The sequence below is a fragment of the Pristis pectinata genome, chromosome 15 (assembly GCF_009764475.1).
Source record: "Pristis pectinata isolate sPriPec2 chromosome 15, sPriPec2.1.pri, whole genome shotgun sequence".
Classification (NCBI taxonomy): Eukaryota; Metazoa; Chordata; class Chondrichthyes; order Rhinopristiformes; family Pristidae; genus Pristis; species Pristis pectinata.
Genome location: NC_067419.1, coordinates 28,388,033 through 28,411,788, shown reverse-complemented (window position 1 = coordinate 28,411,788; position 23,756 = coordinate 28,388,033). Strand labels below are relative to the sequence as shown.

At 39.4% G+C, this 23,756-nt stretch overlaps 1 protein-coding gene across 1 annotated transcript; it reads left to right on the top strand.

Moving 5' to 3' along the window:
* On the top strand, nt 1-23,756 carry wnt2 (wingless-type MMTV integration site family member 2). The gene is made up of 5 exons (XM_052030054.1): nt 1-74; nt 3,144-3,364; nt 7,781-8,058; nt 10,099-10,363; nt 23,527-23,756. The coding sequence occupies exons 1-5, from the start codon at nt 1-3 to the stop codon at nt 23,754-23,756; spliced, it is 1,068 nt and encodes a 355-aa protein (XP_051886014.1).

The following is a 23,756-nucleotide window of genomic DNA, read 5'->3' as shown; positions in this document are numbered from 1 at the left end:
ATGAACTCCGCGTTCTGGCTGTCCCTGCCTTTGATCGTTTGGTGGATCGCACCTCGAGTTCACTCGTCATGGTGGTAAGTTACTCAGTCGGTCAGTGTTGCAAGAATAACAGCAAGTACCAAACGCCAGGCGATACTGCGTGTCTAATATCCTGTAACTGCGGTGTAAGCACCTGATATTTTACACCTTCCACTTGCAACTGTCTCGAGTTTCTTCGCGGCTGCATCACCTTTCTGAGGGCGCTTGCTAAAATGTAGATTTTGCGGCAGAATATTAGAATTTATTCCATGGTCTCTGCACTTGAAGCGCTGTTAACTTAATCCACTTTTTTGAACAAGAACGAATTAAAAACTTTCATATTTTAATTAGTTTCCTATCATCGAACGAAGGGGCAGCCTTCATTCGCAGTAGCCTAGAAATTACACGGTAATCTGGAAACTGAACGGCGTGGCGTTTGTTTTTAGGTGTTATGTGGTCCGGTTTTGACTTTACCCGAAGGAGAGAGCACTGGAGATTATTTCCAGGCGAAGTCACGCCAGGGACAAAAGTGGGCCATGCACTCTATTCACCCGAGAGCGCCGGAACCTTTCAGTGTCGGGCACACACCAAACCACCTCAGCATCCGTGCAATGCCAATCTCTGCACCGCCCGGCATTCATTGGAGCAGGCAGCTCCACACCAAGCCTGATATTAGGCAATTTGGCAAGTGTCTTTGGAGGAGACCTGGCTGGGCAGTTGGTGCTAAATACAACCGTACTTCAGTGCACCAAAAATGGGTGCAGTTCAGTTTTAAGGCATGTGTACTTTAATGTCAATGACTCTGTCTCCATGGGCCTCCGTGGAACATTCTCTTCCATTGCAACCAGATAGAGAGATGGGTAAAGGCTAAAGGTCTGGATTGGAGTGGGTTTGGGATGGGGATTAACGCTTGTGTCTATCCGTGACCAGCGCAACAATAGTGCTTCAATACCTTACTAAGTGTGCTGAGAAGGACACCAACTCGCCGTTCCAACATCTTCGGAAGATATCACTCCACAAGCCATTTCATCGGCAAATTAAATTGTGCGCAGGAATGGTTTGCAACTTTGCCACCAGCTGACAAAATCTCCTGTCCAAAGCATTCCACTAATTAAATTCAAAGGCTGCCAACGATTTAAACTTGTCAAATCAAAACACACCTGCAACTACAATGTGCATATTTTTTTAAAAGTGCATTTCAGTTGATTGTATGCGTTTGTAAATGTGTCAACAAGGGAAGAAAATCAGAAAACTACATACTTCCTACAAGCAAGCCAATGTTTGTCCCCTGAAATCTTTGAAATAATTCTTAAATGTGTTCGCCTATCAAAGTACTTCGACTTAACGATTTTGCAATTGTACAACACCCAACCCCACCTGTCATCGTTAGTTCATCCTCACCAAATACTGAAGATCCCTAGCCAAAAACATCTTAGGCATCCCTTTGCTGGACAGACTGCAGCGGTTCCAGAAAGCAGTTCTGTACCACTTTTCTCAAAGCAAATAATGAGGAATGAAGGCTGGCCTTGCCAGTAATGCCCACATCCAGTAGCTGAATGAAAAAAAAAGCCTTTAATGAACAAAAGTATTTTGTATTTGAAAATTAGCACTCCCTTCCTGAATGAACAGAAAAAGGTCATGTTGGTGAAAGACAGTTTTCAATATTGCTCTCAGTGAGTTTCTGGCGGTTCAGACATGTAAATACAGGTCTCCAGGTTATGCAATAATGTGCTATTTCTACCCATCTCATCTGATCAGAGGACATACACTGCCACTTTTTCTTTGACACTTTTTTGATAAAACTGAATGAGACAGGCAAAATTCCTTTTAATGGCAGTTAATAGAAGTAAAGGCATCAAGCTTGTATCATTACCCACATCTTATATTAGGCAAGTGGAGAAAGGCTTACATTTATTTTTAGTTTTTAGTTTATTTCCAGTAGTTTCCCAGAAACATTTGTATTTTTGTGGACCCTAAATTTGAGATGTACATTAGTTATAAGAGATTTTAAGCATCTAAAACTGGACTCTTCTAGTGTGCTTTTCTAAGCTTTTTTTATGTAAACCTTATTGGTCAACAGATGAAAATTCAGATCATCGGATCTTAGCATGCTGACGTGATGACTTTTAAACTAGGTTAGTTCTTAAATAGTAACCTTTTCACTCAATTATGAAAAAATCATCCACAAATGCTTATCTCTATAAATTCAGTGCCAACACTTGGATCTGAATGGACCTTTTAGGGGTCTACTAGCTAACAGTCTGACTTGGCAAGGAGAGAAGATCAAATGAGGGAACCAGTAATTGAACAACTGCATAGGTGTTGTTAATATAATGTTCTTCTAGAGCCCTTGTGCCTCAGTGTCATTTAACAAATGCAGCAGAATTAACTCTGTATAGTCTACATATTCTTACATGAGAAGCACAGGGAACTGAAATCCTTGGAGTCCAGCTAGATGAAGTACTCCATAAGAAATGCAAAGCAGTGACTACAAAAGGATCACCCATTGGATACCGAGATTCCCATCCTTGCATCCAATGGGTGGAAATATCACATCAGCTATTGGGCTTAATGGCTAAGGACTCATTGGATTTTATTCACCAACCTGGAGAAAATGGGAAGTAAGTTGCTTTTCTCAACTGAAGCTAGAAATTAGTAGAATATCTTTCCCGTGATGGGAAGCAAAGCTTAGAATTAATACTTCTGGTTATTATTAAATAGTGTAGCCGCACAGAATTGTTAGAATTTTTGTATGATTGGCTAGATTGACATTATCAGGAATACCATCAAAATAGCTAGCCTTTGGTTTCAAGCAACATACATTACATATGTTACACAGGTTACGGGTATGAAGTCCTCCTGGAAGTATAAACCCAACAGCAACATTGCTGGTTCATTGAGATATATAATTACTGAGCCTTGATGCTTTGAGAGCTGATTATTTTTCATTCATCAGAAGGAGAGGGATGTATGTAACGGAATGGGGAAGGAAAAGAAGGGATAAGAGGATTGGTATGGAGTGGAAGAGTGGAAAAGGAGAGGTAAGTAAAGGTTTGTAATCATTGGACATTACATGGAATATCCTGAATATGGCATTCTCTGGTTATCTTTACCAACTCTGGCAGGTACATGGGTGCCCTTGGAACTCGGGTGATTTGTGATAACATCCCAGGTTTGGTGAGCAGACAGCGACAGCTTTGTCATAAGCACCCCGATACGATGCAGTCAATTGGAGATGGAGCCAAAGAGTGGATCGCAGAATGTCAACATCAATTCCGCCATCACCGCTGGAATTGTAACACGCTGGACAGAGACCACACACTTTTTGGTCGAGTCATGCTCAGAAGTAAGTAAAATACAGAATCTGCAGAGGACCTGTTCTGAAATGTACTTCTGTTTCCCCATAACTGCCCTGATGAATCAATTCTATTATATAGAACCATAGAACCATAGAACCATACAGCACAAAACAGGCCCTTCGGCCCACCATGTTGTGCCGTCCATCAGACCACCCTCACACTACCTAACCCCTTCCTCCCACATATCCCTCTATCTCACATTCCTCCATATGCCTATCCAACAAGCTCTTGAACCTGTTCAATGTATCTGCCTCCACCACCACCCCAGGCAGTGCATTCCATGCACCAACCACTCTTTGGGTGAAAAACCTCCCTCTGACATCTCCCCTGAACCTCCCAACCATAACCTTAAAGCCATGCCCTCTCGTCTTGAGCATTGGTGCCCTGGGAAGGAGGCGCTGACTGTCTACTCTAGCTATTCCTCTCAATATTTTATATACCTCTATCATGTCTCCTCTCATCTTCCTCCTTTCCAGTGAATAAAGCCCTAGCACCTTAAGCCTCTCCTCATATTCAATACTCTCCAATCCAGGCAGCATCCTGGTAAATCTCCTCTGCACCCTCTCCAATGCCTCCACATCCTTCCTATAATGAGGCGACCAGAACTGAACACAGTACTCTAAGTGTGGCCTAACTAGAGTTTTGTAAAGCTGCATCATCACCTCGCGGCTCTTAAACTCAATCCCGCGACTTATGAAAGCCAACATCCCATTGGCCTTCTTAACTGCTCTTTCCACCTGTGAGGCAACTTTCAATGAACTGTGAATATGAACCCCCAGATCCCTCTGCTCCTCTACACTGCCAAGTACCTTACCATTTACCTAGTACTCTGCCCTGGAGTTTGTCCTTCCAAAGTGTACCACCTCACACTTCTCCGGATTGAACTCCATCTGCCACTTGTCAGCCCAGCTCTGCATCCTATCAATATCCCTCTGTAAGCTCCGACAGCCCTCCACACTATCCACAACACCGCCTATCTTAGTGTCATCCGCAAACTTACTAACCCAGCCCTCCACCCCCTCATCTAAGTCATTAATAAATATCACAAAAAGTAGAGGTCCCAGAACTGATCCCTGTGGGACACCACTAGTCACTGCCTTCCAATCCGAGGGCACTCCTTCCACCACAACCCTCTGCTTTCTACATGCAAGCCAATTCCTAATCCACACAGCCAAGCTTCCTTGGATCCCTTGGCCTCTGACCTTCTGAAGAAGCCTACCATGAGGAACCTTATCAAATGCCTTACTAAAATCCATGTACCGCACTGCCCTCATCAATCTTCCTGGTCACCTCCTCAAAGAACTCTATCAGGCTTGTGAGGCAAGATCTTCCCTTCACAAAGCCATGCTGGCTGTCCCTAATCAGTCCATGATTCTCAAGGTGTTCATAAATCCTATCCCTTAGAATCCTTTCTAACAGCTTACCCACCACAGACGTGAGACTCACTGGTCTATAATTCCCTGGCCTATCCCTATTACCTTTTTTGAACAAGGGGACAACATTTGCATCCCTCCAATCCTCTGGCACCACCCCCGTAGACAACAAGGACTCAAAGATCCTTACCAGCGGTTCAGCAGTCTCCTCCCTCGCCTCTCGAAGCAGCCTGGGGAAAATCCCGTCAGGCCCCAGAGATTTATCTGTCTTAATATTATTTAACAACTTCAACACATCCTCTCTCTTGATATCAACAACCTCGAGAACATTACCCCTACCAGCACTCCCTTCCGCGTCATCAAGACCCCTCTCCCTGGTGAATACCGAAGAGAAGTACTCATTCAGAACTTCTCCCACTTCTGCCACCTCCAGGCACATTCTCCCACCTTTGTCCTTAATCGGACCTACCTTCACCCTAGCCATCCTCCTACCCTTCACGTACTTGAAAAAGGCCTTGGGATTTTCCTTAACCCTACTAGCCAAAGCCTTTTCATGTCCCCTTCTAGCTCTCCTCAGCCCTTTCTTAAGTTCCTTCCTCGCTACCCTATATTCCTCACGGGCCCTGTCTGAACCTTGCTGCTTATACCTCACATATGCTACCTTCTTCTCCCTAACAAGTCGTTCCAACTCTCTCGTCACCCACGGTTCCTTCATCCTGCCATTCCTTCTCTGCCTCACCGGGACATATTTATCCCTAACATCCTGCATAAGATCCCTGAATATCAACCACATCCCCATGGTACATTTTCCTTCAAAAAGGACATCCCAATTTACACTCCCAAGTTCTCTCCTTATAGCCTCGTAGTTAGCCCTTCCCCAATTGAAAAACCTCTTGTCCTCTCTGCACCTGTCCCTGTCCATGACAATTTTAAAGGTTATGGAGCAATGGTCACTGTCCCCCAAATGCTCACCCACCAATAGATCCTTCACCTGTCCTGGTTCATTTCCTAAAACTAGATCTAACATGGCATTTCCCCTAGTCGGCCTGTCAACATACTGCGTCAGGAATCCCTCCTGGACACACTTAACAAATTCCGTCCCATCCAAACCTTTGGCACTAAGCAGGTTCCAGTCTATATTTGGGAAGTTGAAGTCTCCCATTATAACAACCCTGTTATTTCTGCTTCTCTCCAAACACTGCCTGCCAATCTGCTCCTCTATATCTCTACTGCTACCGGGGGGCCTATAGAATACTCCTAGTAGAGTAACTGCTCCTTTCTTGTTCCTTAATTCCACCCATACGGACTCTAGAGATGATCCTTCTACAACATCCATCTTTTCCACAGCCGTAACAGTGTCCCTGACCAGTATTGCCACCCCTCCACCTCTTCTCCCCCCTTCCCTATCCCTCTTAAAACACCGAAAACCAGGAATATTCAATATCCACTCCTCTCCTGACGTCAGCCATGTCTCAGTAATAGCCACGATATCATAGTCCCTCATACTTATCCAAGCCCTCAGTTCATCTCCCTTATTCCTGACACTTCTTGCATTTAAGTAAACACACTTCAGTCCATCTACCTTACTACTTTTACAGCCTGTATTCTGCTTCTCCTTCCCCAAAGCCTCTCTACCTGTTTGATCTAACTTTTCCCCATCCCCTTCTTCCTCTGACCTACTCCTCCAGTTCCCTTCCCCCTCACAAACTAGTTTAAACCAAACTAGTTTATGGTCTTTGTCGGGCTGCACTTCAGAAAGGAAATCAAAAAGCATAATGATACACTGACTGGCCAAAGTTACACTGTTAGCTGTGTGTACTGTGTCTCAGTCACAGTAAGATTAGCCAGGGTGGAGCTTTGCTCCCAAACTTGGACTCATGTATGGAATGCTACTCTCTGTGGTGCTAAATTATAATTTCTGAAGAGTGCAGATAGGCAATCGTATGAATTAAAAAGTCAACAGTATGAGTTTGGTATTGTCTAGATTGTAAACCTCTATTAACTGCTGATTTATCTCTAACCACCTGGTACACTCCTGTATACATGCATGAAAAAAAGCCTGAAGATATCCACCTCTTTCCAAGGGCTGAAATATGATTTTCTTGTGTGGAGAAGAGGCAGGTTCGGGTATCTTGGTCCTTGCCATAGACATGCATGTTGGTTTTGTGGTTGACTCCTTTTTTACAACAAATTTATACTAAAGATTTTTTGATGTAAGATCATCATCCTGAAATATTAAATCTGATTCTTTCTCCTCAAGATGCTGCCTAACTTGCAGAGCAAACTCCACCATTCCCTGCTTTAATCAATAATATTCCAACTTTTAGTCAGATTGGGATCTTAAATGTATTGTGAAAACTTCATTTTCTATAGAATGATTACAGTTAATGCTGAACACACTCAGCAAGTTGGACAGCATTGGTGGATGCTGCCTGGTGTCAGTATAAAAGTCACCTAACCGCATTATATATGAAATAAGTATGTGTCAGGCTGGAAGTCAGCTACTCATGAATAAGGCTATTGAGGGTTTCAGGTAGTCAAAGCAATGGGAAGTTTACCACCATACAAACTCAGACTGCTTCTGTGGAATGTACTAAGTTTTCCATCAATTCTTAGTAATTAGGTTTTTCCAAATACTCTGTAGATTTTACAAATTCTAATTCTGACAGGTATTACGTTATTGATTTATATCAGTACTTTTCCATTACTATTTTTGATGCTCTATATTTTTAAATGTTTAGTTTTCATTGTCTGAAATTAATAGCAAATGAATGAGGTTACTCCAGACAATTAAGATCATTTATTTGCATAACATTGTTAATAAATGATATTAATTGTCTGTAGTAACTTTCTGTGTGCTATTCTGCTGGAGATAATACTATTGAAGTTAAGTTTATGGTTTTATTGTCGTAATTTCAAAGGGATATTGATTGCAAGAAGTCCAGTGGAAGCCATATTCTCCAGTGTTATTATGGGTGTCCTGTGCATTAATAGACATGTTAACCAATTGCCCTGTGTTGTCCTACACAGGCAGCAGAGAAGCCGCCTTTGTTTATGCCATCTCTTCTGCTGGGGTCGTGTTTGCCATAACAAGAGCCTGTAGTCAGGGAGAACTCAGCTCCTGTTCCTGTGATCCCCAAAAAAAAGGCATCTCCAAGGACAACAAGGGAACTTTCGACTGGGGAGGATGCAGTGATAATATTGAATATGGTATTAGTTTTGCTAAAGCGTTTGTGGATGCTAAGGAAAAGAAAGGAAAGGATGCCAGAGCACTGATGAACCTGCATAATAACCGAGCTGGTAGAAAGGTAGGTTCATTCTTATTCGACAGCTCTGGGACTTGCACATGTCGTATTTGATCTGGGATTAGGAAGCAGCCTTCTCTAAAATGCAAAGTAAAAATAAAAACACTTCTGCTTTTAATTCAGAAACATGCATTAATCATTGGAGTAATATAAGTTTTTAAAATCCTGGATTATTGTGCCTTACATCAGATGCTGAAAGTCAACATCAAGGCTCTTCAGGTTAAGTACAACAAGTTTGGATTAAAGGGTAAAACACTTCTATTTTCATCCAAGCAATGTGCCTTGACTAATCCAGGAAAAACATGTGAGAAGAAATAGAAGAATGAGTAGGTCATTCAACCACCCCGCACCTATTTTGCCATTTTGTCAGATTGTGGCTGTGCCTATACTTCAACTCCACTTACCTGCCTCATCTGAAGTTCGGTACATTCTCAAAAATAAATTAATAAATTAATCTCAGGTTTAGGTATGCATAAAAACAGAGCATTCATAGCTGTCCAAGGTAGAGAATTCTGAAGATTTACAACACTGTGCAAAAAGGTTTCTCCTCATTACAATCCTAAATGTCCAACCTCGTACTCTGAGACTATTCCTGCTGGTTCTAGATTCTCCAACTGGAGGAAATAGTCTTTCAGCATCTACACTGTCAATCCCACTCAGGTCCTTACATTTTCTATTATTGCACCCAGCCACCTGTGGCCCTTTGGGATGAGATTACTGACAATTGTTCACATAGCCATCTGGACGTGGATTAATATTCATTGAACAATAATGACAGCACAAGGTGTAGGGACCAGCAGAAAAACATATTTTCAGCAGTAAAAGGCATCAGTACTTTTATAAGCTTGTGTCTACACACTCAAAAAGATTGAAAATTGGACCTTAGCTCAATTTCCAATTTGCAACCAAAAATTATGTGTTAATTGCATTAAAAAATCAAATTTTATAAACTTGAAGGAAAAGCCCAAAATGTTGAAAGTGTACCTGCATCTGAAAGAAAAGATTATTAGGTAATAGACTATCTTGGTTTATTTTGGTAAGGGGTCTAATTCTAAAAGGTAAAATAATGCTGTTTTCTATGCTGATGGATTTGGTAAGCATTTCAAATATTGCTTGGTTTTATTAAATTTATTAAATACTTTTTTTCATATCCATAAATCTGATGTTCAGAGAATAAATAGTACGTTCCCAGCTCTTGGGGTGGGTGGAGTGTGTGAGTGATTTTCAGGAGACTTGCCAAGCATAACAATTAATTAGTTCTTCACCTTATGGGTTAGGGAGATCAACTTCTTGTAATAAATTACTTTCCCTTTTGTGGGTAGGAATGTCACTGATAACCCTGTGAGCATCCGTAGAGTAGCTGTAATAATTCTTGGTTGCAACAATACTTATTCTCATGGATATTATTTCAAGGATTCTAGTAAGAACATGGACAAATATATACTATCTTTTAAATTTCCACACCTACATTCATAAAAAAATTACAACAATGTTGTATGTATTTTGCAGCAATTAAGATTCACAGTAATTTCTGGCTGAGGTGAGTACTTAAGAATTAGAAGCACCATACAGCCTCTTAAGCCTGCATCAGTGTTTAGTAAGATCTTGGGTAATACTGTGCCTGAAGTCTATTTTGTCTCCCAATCCCCAAATCCCCGATTCCCTTAGTTTCCAAAAATCTATTGATCTCAGCTTTGAAATTACTCAATGATCAAGCAATCACATGGCTTCTGAGGCAGACAGTTCCTAAGATTTTACATTGGCCTTTACAAATTTTTCCCACATTAATACTAAATTGCTGATCCTTGAAATCATGGCCACTGAACCCTCCAGCTAAAGGAAACAATCTCTTCAGATCAACCTTGTCGATCCTTCTCTAAATCTCAGGATCACCTAATCTTAATCAGGATTGACCCTAATTCATCCAGGACCAGTTATTTACTTAATATTATTGAATGATTATTGCTGTGATGTCAGTGGTGAATTGATATTAAAGTGCTGCTGTTGGTGTGTACTGAAGATACTGTGTTATTTTCCCCTTAGGCTGTAAAACGTTTCCTGAAACTTGAATGTAAGTGCCATGGAGTTAGTGGATCATGTACTTTGCGAACCTGCTGGCTTGCCATGGCAGACTTTCAAAAAACTGGTAACTACCTGCGGAGAAAATACAATGGAGCTATCCAGGTGATCATGAACCAAGATGGGACTGGTTTTACTGTAGCAAACAAGAACTTTAAAAAACCAACAAAGAATGACCTGGTGTATTTTGAAAGCTCTCCAGATTATTGCGTGATGGACAGAGAAGCAGGTAATTTGTCCACCCACTATTTATGTTGCAGTTCATTGAATGTAAATTCATTATGATTGCAACTATACACATTAGAACCTAAGCTAAGACTGAACCAATGTATTTGCACTGAAATTATAAATCTATTCTGACATTATGGTCATTACCTTTCCTTGAACTTCCCTATTACTACCAGAATAACTCTAAATGAGAATCATTGGTTTGCTTTCCATATTGGGGAAATAATTAATAGTTATTTTGTTTTCCTAACTTTCTGAGTCTTGTGGAATAAAAGAATTCTGACAATTTTATTCAAATACACGCTAATGGCTTTAATAAACTTAGTTTACTAGTAATTCAAATTACATTTCAGAGCAACAAATGGAAGAATAATATTGGTGTATTAAGAGTGTTCTGAGAGTAAGATCAAGATATACTGCTACATAATGTAAATACAACTGCAATCTCCATTCAAAGTATGCTGAATCTAACCAGGATGAAGGGAAGTTAACAGAAAATAGAAGCAAGAAGAAACTGCTCCATTCCTTATAAAACACCTCCCATTTATATAGCATGTTTAAACCAGCAAAACATCCAAGACAGTTCACAGGAATATTATCAAACAAAAGTCTTTAACCTGGCCACATACAAGGTATTAGGGTAAGGGAGTGAAAGCTTGGTCAAAGGGACAACATTTTAAGAATGTCTTAGAGGAAGAAGAGGTGAAGGGGTTTGGGGAGGGAGATCCAGAGCTTAGGCTGAAAGCATAGGTTTCAATAGTGGAACAGTTAAGTTTGGGGATAAACAAAAGGCCAAATTTTTTTATTCATTCACAGGAAGTGGGCATTGCAAAAAAGATCAACAGTTGTTGCCATCCTTAATTGTTCTTGAATTGGTGGTTTGGAAGGTCATTTCAGACAGTAGTTAAGAGTCAACTTGGGCTCTGTTGGTCACAGTTTCCTTGCCTAAAGTAGATAAACAAATGAGATGTTCAACTGCAATAATCCAGAAGTCATTATTACTGTTACTAGTTTTTTCATTGCAGATCACATTTTAAATATTTAATTGAATTTAAAATCCACAAGTTTAAAGATGGAATGAAGACATGTCTCCAGATTGTTAGTCCAGGCTCCTAAATTGCTGGATTAGTGAGACAACCAGAAATGCAGTCATATCCTGATAGCATAATTAAACAAATAAAGATGCTCTAACTGGTGGGACGGGAGAAATAGGACAGATAAAATCAGAGAGGCATTTGATGAAAAGATGAAAACTTTAAAGTTTGAGCATGCTTAATCAGGAGTTTGCAAATGGGTCAGTAAGCACAGAGGTGATGGATCAATAACAAAATGGTGCAAGAATGAATATAGGCACCAAGGTCAGCCGTATTTACTACCATTAGTCTTCAGCTTACTACAGTATTTACCAAAAAAAATAAGCATCTCTGCACTCACTGCAGAATTAATTTTCAGACTTATTTGGCATTAATGGAGCAGACAGCGCTGAAGTGTTTTTGCTCCAGTAAATGTCAGTTTTGGCACTCTTAAAAGAAGAGAAGCTAGGAAGCCATGTTCATGATGTTTAAAGGAAAGAGTTCAATTAGGGCAGGAAATAGACTCTATATTGTTATGCTGGTTAGGTCCATTAAATAATTCCTCAGTGTCACATAATAGCCTAATTGACATTGTGCCCATTTTCATAAAAGCATATGCTTCCAAAATATTAGGTCCTAATAAGAGTCTTCAAAGCATTTAGTTTGGATAGGAAAGCGTAAAATTAAAATTGGTTGTGAAATGATAACCCCAACATTATCCTTCCATTCTCTGCATCATTTCATATAATGTTTGCCATGGTAATAGTTTAGATTCAGTAATCACACAGTGCATTAAAGTTAAATCAGATATGCCCATTTATGAACTTTATCCTTTGAACAACTTGGACAAGGATTCAACCTGATGAGATGCAACAGCAGGTTTTCCTTGATGAAGTACATTATGGCCTGGATCTTCCCAGTAAATGCCAATACTTCCAAAGAGAAATGTTGACATTTACCCATTTAAAAGGAAGCAATCCGGGACTTCTGTGCCAGCATTTTCATACCCTCTGAACTTACTGAGTACCAAGTCTGTGAGTTCACTCTGCCTCTAAACTCCACAGCAGTGGATCTGCATTTTGCTGAGATTCCTCAGCTAAACTGATGCAGGATTCATCACCCCATTAATCTTAATTGGGATTGGAGGTCCTCTGCTTAGATAAAGTTTAGGCAAGTTCTTGTGTTGTTAATCACTTCAGTTTAACGTAATGGTTGTAATTATTTAAATGTCTTTTCTAGAGACTTTTAAAAACCTTAGCAATATTGATAACCAGCAAAGCTGGTGAAAAGCTCTGTTGCCTATCATGGCATTTTTAGAGCAGGACTTCTTCAGAGGGCCATTGGATGCTCTGCTATTGCTACACTGTGCCACTGGAATCTAGGATGCTCTGGACCAGCAGCATAGGCCCTCTACATTCAAACCAGGTTCGTATGGGTCCATTGGTGGCAACTGTGGGCAGGACACTGCCAGCAAAATTCTTTTACTTCAAGGTTCTGTTACTCCAACTTACAAGATCCCATCTTTTGACTATTAAATATAGTAGCTGCTGAGAAAAAGGAAATGAGTTTGTACTTTAAACCGTTTTGCCTTGAACAACTGTGGGTGGCAATCTTTTGACAGTGGGAGCAGTATTCCAACACGAGGTTACGTCTGTATAATTCTTGGCAAAGATACAGTGTTCAATCATCTCTGCAAATTTTACAGTCCTAAAGCAAACATTGGTGTTCCCTGGAAATGTTTGCATAACATCTTGCAAATTCATGCTTTTGTTTTACTCACACTTTTTGTTGGCACTCACTTGCTTTCTTTAAAGTCCATATGGTAATCTATCAGAATATATAACAATCTCCTGTCGTGTGTGCCAGAATATAACTGCAAGCTAATGATAGGCAGGAAAATCTTATTTCATTAGAAACTGTTTTAGTTTTTTTTTTCCTTTTTCTATAATGTTCTTGGTTGCCAAGGGCAATTGACATGAAAATATACACTTAATATGTTTTGAGGCACCATGGAAACTGTAACCATTCAATATTACAGAAAATAATTGCTCAGAATGAAAGGATTAGGGCTTTTTTTTAAATAGCACATACTTTGATTCTAATATATTATGTATATTTATCGATCTAAAATTCATACCAACAAGATTATCAAAAAATTTATGACAGTCATGAAGAGCTGGCATTTATGGCTTTTAAAGGACATGTGTTGAGTCTATTTTTGTGACATCTGTTAGTTTCATTACATACAAATAGCAGTAAATGTGTTGAAAATGAAGAACGTCTGTGGAACGTTTCCACCACAACATCTGCTGATGATTTTCCTTTCCTTTATACCTTTCACTTGACCTAAGAAAACTGCAATGTGTCAAAGGCAAATTTCACAGTCAGATCTGTAAAATACTTACACTCTGGGCTATGAAATGCAAAGAATTGGCAATAACTGGCAACAGCATGTTGTAAATATACAATGAAAGCTTTTAACACCAAAATAGGATCTATATAGAAAATTGTAATTCTAAAATGAAACATCGCAGGTTTAACCCTTTCCTAACACAGACCTATCCTTAATGGTTGTGAAATCTAGATGAAAATTACAGATTTAGGAATACATGGGAATTTCAGTGGGGAATAATTCATTTAGTCCAACCTATGAGAAATTACACTTATCATCTATCCAAATGATTTTTTCTAATTAAATTTCCTTCTTTTACAAGTTCCCATATTCTTTCATCCTTTTTTCCTTTAGCCACCTATCCAATTATCTCTGCTTCAATTTCTAACACTAAGAGAATTTCACAGCTTCTCAATTGTCACTGCATTGAAATATCTCCTGCCGACTGTTGCAAATCCTTTGAATTTCATTTTAAATCTATAGGTACTCATTCAAAGTCCTTCAGTTGCTGGAAATAGTCTGATTCTTTCTATCCTGTACCATCCTGTCAAAATTTTTAAATTTTTTATCGCAGAACTCCATAATCCAACTTCTTAAGTGATGCTTTGGTTTGTATTTCTGAATGAAAAATTGTTAAGTGGATGTATAGCTGAGTTCCTGCAAAAGTCAGCTATTCAATGCAACATTGAGGCCACTTTCAAATATATTTAATCCATTTGAAACTTCTGCTCAAAATGAGAAATGTTAGTGCTACAAAATTCAGGCGTTGAATTTTTAGCAGTGAGCATTAAAGTTATAACACAGGGTATATGTATTGTTCTCTTTCCCAATGTTGTAGCAGTTAACAGGCCATCATGGTTTCATTGCAACTGGCAGGAAGCATGATATCAAGGTCCCTATCTTTGTCCCAATATCATTATACATGGACATAGTTCTCCCTCCAAAAACAACCAGAGTAAAAATCATTGAAACTCTCTCATTATCGTGATAAATATCATTGAACAGTCTTTTTGAAACTCAAGCTTGCAATGTCATCTTGGTCAACCATCAAGTACTCAGACACTTATGCACCTACTGACACCCGTTATATTGACCAACTATTTTACACATTGACTGAGTAATCTGGAATTCTACAAGCTAAGCAGAACAATGAAGTGACATCCTATGTGGCATATTTACAAACTATTTGTTTTTGAGAAGCACGTTAAAGAGAATGTGACATTGTGGAATTAAAAGTTTGCAGATCATAAATGGTTCGTAAAATATCCTACATTATTTACACCATTGTTATAGCATTCTTATATTGCTTTTCAATCAATGAATTTAAAAGGGGACTGCTGGGTCCTGAAATACAACAGCGACAAATATTTATCTCTATATCAACATCCTCCGCATATCGACTTACTGTTAAAAGATTTGGTCCATGACCACTTCTCTGATTGATCATTGGTGCCCATGCTGCATTACATTCAATGATGACATCAGCAACACTGAGGCCCATCATCAATCAGGAAGGCAAGTAATGCTAAAACAATCAAGACCAGGGGGCTGGTTCTTCAGATACACTGCTCAAGTGAGTGGCTTGTCCAGTAGTATCAGAGTATCCTCCATTGATGGTCTGCTGCAAGGCCAAAGCTGAACCCAGGATGCACCATGGTTGATGTGGATGCACACGACTGAAACTGACCTCAGGCTTCATCCTCTTGGCCTGGGAGCAAGCACAGCATAGGGTGTCCTCTCTGTATCGCATAGTGACTGCTATGTCTCTGATTATGGGAATCAATATTCCTTTGTAGTACACCAGTATGTTATTGACAAGTTTCCGTCGGTATCTACATGAATATGGCATCAAAATGACAATACAATGCAGTGTAAATGTAGGGTTTGGCATATATGCCTTTCAGTTCAGTTTGTGCTGTTTTACAGCAGCCACCAAATATAAATAATTTTATTAGCACTTTTAATGAGGCTAACTCTCACACCTCCATAGAGTACCTGAACCAGATATGATTATATGGCCTTGATTTCTTGATCCAAAAATGTGCATATGTAAATTTTTAGCAGGCCTAAGAGATTACAACTGTCTTTTGCATTTATGAAGGTCATTTTGATATTATCTATAACATATGACTAGAGACCAGTTGCATTTCAGGTTCCAATTTTGATTGGTAGTCATATATAACAACTTTATTATTGCTGATGTCCCATTGTACTCTGCCTAAAGGCAACAACATTCACTGCAACTGTGCTTGGCAAATTCTTCTCACTGTTTTGTGACTGGCCGTTACATTTTATTTTTGCAGCAGAAACAGTGGACCTGTTGAGCCTCCACCAGCATTGAAACATTTCTAAAAAGCAATAATGTGTATAAGTAAACCATGCAAATTATAGAAGATCCCAGGTTCGACTTTTGGTTGGTGAAGTGACTGATGTAGAGTGTAGCCGGTCACTGGGCCTTTTGTCATAATGCAATGTACAATAAGATTACCAGACAGATTTCCCCAGTTATTGTACCCCAGTTCATGTCTAAAGTCACTGCAAAATTGGTGACTGGTCAGTTTAATTGAATGTTGCCGCATCCTTTTCTCTGATCTTTATTTCATCTTTAACTGCTTTAATTTAACAAGTTTTCATTATTCATCAGATTTTATATATTCCTGAAGGCTTTCTGTCAACAGTCTTCAAAAGAATCTGCAGGAGAAAAGAGAAACCTTTCTACCAATATTCAAACTTTTAGTTTCTGCATTTTTCAATTAATCTTTTTATGTAATGAATATCCCAAGATGATCCAAGATTCACACAAATGCTTATTAACATTGGAGTCTGATATTTCCAGAATCTGAAGTTACAAATGCTTATTAGCTAACTGATGATGATAGTACTGCTGTTAATTCTGTGGCATACTATTTCAACAAATCTACTGATGAGATACTTTAGATCCACAGGTACCTAGCTCTCTCAGTTATTATCAATACACTCATTATTAGCAGACATATGAAGTTATAATATCCTAATATTATTTGCAAGAAAGAATTTAATCAAAATAACAAGAGATACATATTTATTTTTTCAGTTCAGTATTAATCCAAAAAGTCAAAGCTCTAATTTAATATGATAATTGGTAACATTGTTTCAAAATCAACGATCACTGCTTCAGAATTCAGGGCCCGGAGAGGGTTTCCTTGGGTCATGGCCCTGCCTTAGTCATAATGGTTTAATGTTTGATTCAGGCTTGATTCAGTGAGATTTCTATGGGCGGCAAATGCTCACACACCCTAAAGGTTACTCAGTTCACAACTTCCCCTGTTTATGTGCTCCAGGCTTAAACATTTGTAATATTTTTTGTTCTGTTTAGGATGGTTGAAGGATGAATTATTGCATTTGAGTCTTGCAGCTTTTTTAGAGTCTCCGCCTGCCTCTGAGTGCTGGAAAAGCCAGAGCAAGACCAGTTGTCACTGTTTAGATTTGTTAGCTGTAAAGATGATGCAGCATCTGTTCAGAATAGACAAGAACCAAGAATGCAATATATCTCTTTGGACTATTCGATAATGGAGAGGCAATCACACAGCAATAGTAGGAAATTCAGCCTCTGCTATTTTATTTAAAAGTTTGCATTTTATATTCTCTCTCAATGGTTACCAATGGCTGAACTTTTGTGTAGGGGCAAAAATTTTCTTTAAAATACTTTACATCTTATTAGCTGCTCTGAGGGTAACTTGCATTCCACTAGTAGTTTCTCCAGAGATGACTTACACCAAATTGCTGAACTTACACCATCCATACGTTGTTGTCATGTTCTACACACTTCCACTTGAATATGATATATAACCTAAGCAATCATTTCAGAAAACATATTACAGAAAGATTGATAGCGGTAACAGTGATAAGCGTTTAGGTGTATAAATCCCAATGGAATCAATGGCATTCTATTTCTGACTATATTAAATCACATCGTGCAAGATAAAAAATGGGTTGGATCTTACAGTGAATCCCCTTATTGCATCCTGCCATTGGACTCACTGCCAACTGTACTTATCTGGTCCAGGTGCAAAGGCCCACTTTTGCAAAGTCTAAAGCATTCTGGAGTTCAGGGGCAGTGGTGACAGGACCCCCTGTGGTTCATTGAAACCCTACCCCCCCGAAATGCCTTCAACAGCCTTTGACAGCTGGCAAGCCCCCATCTTTGCTGGTAGTAATTATTGCAAATGATTCTTAATAGTGTTAAAGTTAAAATTAAAATAAATATTTTTATCAGTTAAAAATTAAATAGTTTTAAACAAAAGCTCTAATGAGCTAAAGCATTACACTAAAGCAAAATAGTTAAGAAATAAATTAACTTACCTTTTCCTCTGTTTCCTCGTCTGAAACCTTACAATCCCCATTGAAATGAAGCCTAATTCGGTGGCAGGAGCCAAGTGACAAATCCCCAACATAACACTGGGCTATCTCAGCTGGATTGTGCTCTGTTGCTGGACTCAACATGGTCTTTTGAATTCCTGTGTTTGGCAGTGCATGCATGGAAATCCAGAACTCACAGCCACTGACCTGGCTAAAAGACACAACCACTGACAATACCCAGCAGGATCCAGTCCAATATTTAACATGTTGCATTTCTTTAGTGGAAAGTGCATTTTTTCTTAATAGTTTTAATATATTTTCAAAATAGATATTATTTATGTTATCTTTAAGCTCTTGGCTTCTGAGAAATGAATTGTGGAAAGAGCAAGTTAAATTCTTCCTCAAATCAGTTTCCACTTTCATTGTGCTATTATGCATTCTGTCCAGTTTTTTAAGAGTATTTATACACTAAAAAAGGATTTAGAAACACAGGAAGTAATGCTCTTCAAACTCTCCATTTTAATAGGGAAATTTTTGTTGAATAATAGTACAACACATTAAATTAAACCATGACAGCACCTAAAAATACTATATGAGAAAGTACATGTAGAGTTAACCCTCTCCTCTCACATGGAGTCAGAGTTCTTAAGGATGCTGATTGCTACATCAGTCTTGAATGACAAGAGGAAGCTTGGGCCTTCATCATGGCATGGATTAAGTTCAAAGGGAATTTGTCCCAGTTGACCAGACTCTACAACATTACCCAGACTGTACAATATTAGCAACACATTACATAGATAAAAGAGCTTAGCCGTCTCTTAATGGCTACATCATTTCACCCGATCAGACAAACTCCCTTTCCTAGACCCATTGCCTCCCCCACTTTCTCTGCTACCTAGACTAACTTGTTTTCTCTCGTTTTCAGTTTTGATGAAGGGTCTCAGACTTGAAACATTAACAGTTTCTCTTTCTACATAAGCTACCTGACCTGCTGAGTTTTTCTAGCATTTTCTGATTTTATTTCAGATTTCCAGCATCTGCAGTTTTATTTAATTTTAGTTTATTGTTAAATTCTTACTGTTTGCCCAATACTAATTAAATCAAATAATTTCTACTTGTTGATGTGCCTGGTAAATATTATGTATCAGATGGCATATCATATCGGCTGAGAAATGAAAAGGAATACAGATACGAAATAGATGCTAAAAGGATTGGAGAAATGCTTCAACACTAATGTTGGCTGCAAATGGGCATATTTACCTTACTGGGTGAAAATAAGATCAAAAAGAAGAGCTTAGTCAAGTTTGAACACGGCAGTTAATATAAGCAGCCTCCATTTAATTCTTGATGAACATGAATCAACATTGTTCTTACAAAACCTGCAAAGCTTGAAGACTAAGCTCTGTTGAAGACTTTACCTCATAACATTCATGATTCCATTATATCTGATAATTCATCGTGTTGACAATTATTGTGAATTGTGGACATGTTCCATTGTAAAATATTAACACTATCAGGTCTGGGATTCACCATTAGGAATTGCACTGCTAAGGATGTTATCTTGAATAGGAAATACAAGGTATGAAAGCAGAATACCATGGATGTTGTAAATCTAAAGTAACAACAGAAAATACTCAGCAGGTCAGGTAGCATCTTTGGAGATATGATATATATTTGAATATATGAAATACAAAGTTTTCAACTGATGAAAATTCTGCTTGATTTATGAGAGAAGTAGCAAATATTTGAAGTAAAAAATAATGCAAGATCACCTGAAATGTTAATATTGTTTCTACCTCCACAAATGTGGCATGACCTGCTCAGTCTTTCCATCATGTTTTGCTTACAATGTAGAAAATATTACTCACACGTGTAAATTTAAATATGTAACTAATTTGAGCCCTACCAGAAAATGGCAGGAATTTTAATCTACTTCATAGAGCTAATTCTGGTACCCGTACAGTCATGGCAAGATCACCATGAAAGATCCAGGTTTAACTTTCTGTTGGTCACGTATTTTCAATTTTCAGCTCACAATTAGCTGAAATAGTCCAATTTGCCAGGGAGGACTGATAACCTCAATCATCATCCATTGATTCCCGTTGGAAAGCAAAAGTGTAGCCAGGATGTGGGGTACATATTACAACAGGAAATAGAAAAGGCATGTAAAAAGGGCAATGTTAGTTGGTCATGGGGGATTTCAATACGCAGGTAGATTGGGAAAATCAGATTGGTACTGGATCCCAGAGAGGAATTTGTAGAATGCCTACGAGATGGCTTTTTAGAGCAGTTTGTAGTCAAGCCCACCAAGGAAAAGGCAATTCTGGATTTGGTGCTGTGCAATGAACCAGATTTGATTAGGGAGCTTAAGGTAAAGGAACCCTTAGGAGGCAGTGATCATAATATAATAGAATTCACCCTGCAGTTTGAGAGGGAGAAGCTAAAATCGGATGTATCGGTATTACAGTTGAGTAAAGGTAACTACAGAAGCATGAGAGAGGAGCTGGCCAAAGTTGATTAGAAGGGGACCCCAGCAGGTATGACAGTAGAGCAGCAATGGCAGGAGTTTCTGGGAGTAATTCAGAAGGCACAGGACTGGTTCATCCCAAAGAAGTATTCAAAAGGGAGGATGAGGCAACCGTGGATGACATGGGAAGTCAAAGACTGCATAAAGGCAAAAGGGAGGGCTTACAATATTGCAAAAATTAGTGGGAAGCTAGAGGATTGGGAAGCTTTTCAAAACCAACAGAAGGGAACTAAAAAAGCAATAAGGGGAGAAAAAATGAAATATGAAGGTAAGCTATAAAAGAGGATACCAAAAGCTTTTTTCAGATATATAAAGAGTAAAAGAGAGGCAAGAGTGGACTTTGGACTGCTGGAAAATGACGCTGGAGAGGTAGTAATGGGAACAAAGAAATGGCGAACAAACTGAATAAGTATTTTGCATCAGTCTTCTCTGTGGAAGACACCAGCAACACGCCAGAAATTCGAGAGAGTCAGGGGGCAGTGGTGAGTGTAGCTGCTATTACTCAGAAGAAGTGGTTGGGAAGATGAAAGGTCTGAAGGTAGATAAGTGGTGTAATCTGGACCAAACGGATTACACCCCAGGGTTCTGAAAAAGGTAGCTGAAGAGATTGTGGAGGCATTAGAAGAGACCTATCAAGAACCACTAGATTCAGGAATAGTTCTGGAGGACTGTAAAATCTCAAATGTCACTCCACTCTTTAAGAAGGGAGGGAGGCAAAAGACAGGAAGTTATAGGCCAGTTCGCCTGACTTCAGTGGTTGGTAAGATATTAGAGTCCATTATTAAGGATGAGGTTTCAGGGTACTTGGAAGCACATGATAAAATAGGCTGAAGTCAGCACTGTTTCCTTAAGGGGAAATCTTGCCTGACAAATCTGCTGGAAGTCTTTGAGGAAGTAACAGGCAGGATAGACAAAGGAGAGTCAGTGGATGTTGTTTACTTGGATTTTCAGAAGGCCTTTGACATGGTGACGCACATGAGGCTGCTAAACAAGATAGGAGCCTTGGTATTACAGGAAAGGTACAAGCATGAATAGAAGATTAGCTGACTGGCAGAAGGCAAAAAGTGGGAATAAAGGGGGCCTTTTCTGCTTGGCTGTCAGTGACTTGTGGTGTTCTGCAGGGGTCAGTGTTGGGTCCACTACTTTTCACATTATATGTTAATGATCTGGATGACGGAACTGAAGGCTTTGAGGCCAAGTTTGCGGATGATACAAAGATAAGTGGAGGGGCAAGTAGTGTTGAGGAAGCAGGGAGTCTGCAGAAGGACTTGGACAGGTGGGAGAATGGGCAAAGAAGTGGTAGATGGAATACAGAGTCGGGAAGTGTACGGTCATGCACTTTGGTAGAAGGAATAAAGCCGTAGACTGTTTTCTAAATGGGGAGCGAATTCAGAAATCAGAGGTGCAGAGGGACTTGGGAGTCCTAGTGCAGGATTCCATAAAGGTTAACTTGCAGGTTGAGTTGGTAGTAAGAAAGTCAAATGCAATGCTAGCATTCATTTCGAAAGGACTAGAATATAAAAGCAAGGAAGTAATGCTGAGGCTTTATAAGGCATTGGTCAGACCACATTTGGAGTATTGTGGGCAGTTTTGGGCCCCATATCTGAGGAAGGATGTGCTGGTGTTGGAGAGAGTCCAGAGGAGGTTTACGAGAATGATCCAGGGAATGAAAGGGTTAATGTATAAGGAACATTTGATGGCTCTGGACCTGTAGCCGCTGGATATTGGAAGGATGAGGAGGGATCTCTTTGAAACCTACCAAATATTGAAATACCTGGATAGAGTGGACGTGGAAAGGATGTTTCCAGTAGTGGGAGAGTCTAGGACCAGAGGGCACAGCCTCAGAACAGAAGGACGTCCCTTTAGAACAGAGATGAGGAGGAATTTCTTTAGCCAGAGGGCGGTGAATTTGTGGAATTCATTGCCACAGACGGCTGTGGAGGCCAAGTCATTGGGTATATTTAAAGCAGGTTCTTGATTAGTAAGGGTGTCAAAGGTTATGGGGAGAAGGGAGGAGAATGGGGTTGAGAGGGAAAAATAAATCAGCCACAATCGAATGGTGGAGCAGACTTGATGGGCCGAATGGCCTAATTCTGCTCCTATGTCTTATTGTCTTAAGTGATGTAATTATTGGGAGAAAAGAAAAATATGACTTTTCTGTGATATTTTTATGGCAAATGAGCTTATTGTGAGCCACTGTCTTATGTTTGAAGAGAAGAATGGCAGGGTAGAGCTCCTCCAAATACAGAAGTACTGCCCACCAAGAGACAGTTACTTCATAGGAGGAGAGAAAGAGCTGAGCCAAAAAAAATTCTCTTGTATAGTTATTTAAGAAAGTCTTCAATCAGATTTTAGCCGATATGTTCTCTGTGCTTTCTTGAACATTTTTTTAAAAACTAAATCAAAGGCTTTTGTGAACAAATTGCGCATGGTTCTTCACAAGAGAAGATACCATTTTATATTATAACAAGCTTAGCTAATGTTCAATTTTTATAATGGATTACCTGTCAACTTTAACATTGCAATGAAAAGTGGAGATAAATTGCCCCATTAATCATTCACAGTCAAATGGAATGACCAGGTACAGTTTGATATCTTTGTGTGTTATCATATATCAGACAGCTGCATGCTAATCAGATACTGGAATTGGACTCAGAGATAGTAGAAATATAACATTTAGCATGGTTCATATATCTCAGCATTCTTAAACACACTACAAGTTATTCATGTGTGAGAACTTGTTCTTAAACATTAAAGGGAAATTCTTGTGTCATCTATCAGTTACCTGTTTTCAGTGTCATGAAAACTTGTGATATTTATCCCTTATTTGGCAGGTTCTTTGGGTACAGCAGGCAGAGTGTGCAACAGGACCTCTCGAGGGATGGACGGTTGCGAAGTGATGTGCTGTGGACGAGGATATGACACATCCCGTATCATGCGAGTGACAAAGTGTGAATGTAAATTTCACTGGTGCTGTGTAGTCCGCTGTAAGGAATGCCACGAAATGACAGATGTGCACACATGCAAAGCTCCTACGAATGCCGATTGGCTAGATCAGACATGA

What these genes read in the sequence shown, in the direction of transcription:
- wnt2 (XM_052030054.1), top strand. Translation starts at nt 1, where the DNA reads ATGAACTCCGCGTTCTGGCTGTCCCTGCCTTTGATCGTTTGGTGGATC. An exon ending in TGGTCGAGTCATGCTCAGAA is followed by an intron (nt 3,365 to 7,780) that starts GTAAGTAAAATA and finishes TGTCCTACACAG; the next exon opens with GCAGCAGAGAAGCCGCCTTT. An exon ending in ATAACCGAGCTGGTAGAAAG is followed by an intron (nt 8,059 to 10,098) that starts GTAGGTTCATTC and finishes TTTTCCCCTTAG; the next exon opens with GCTGTAAAACGTTTCCTGAA.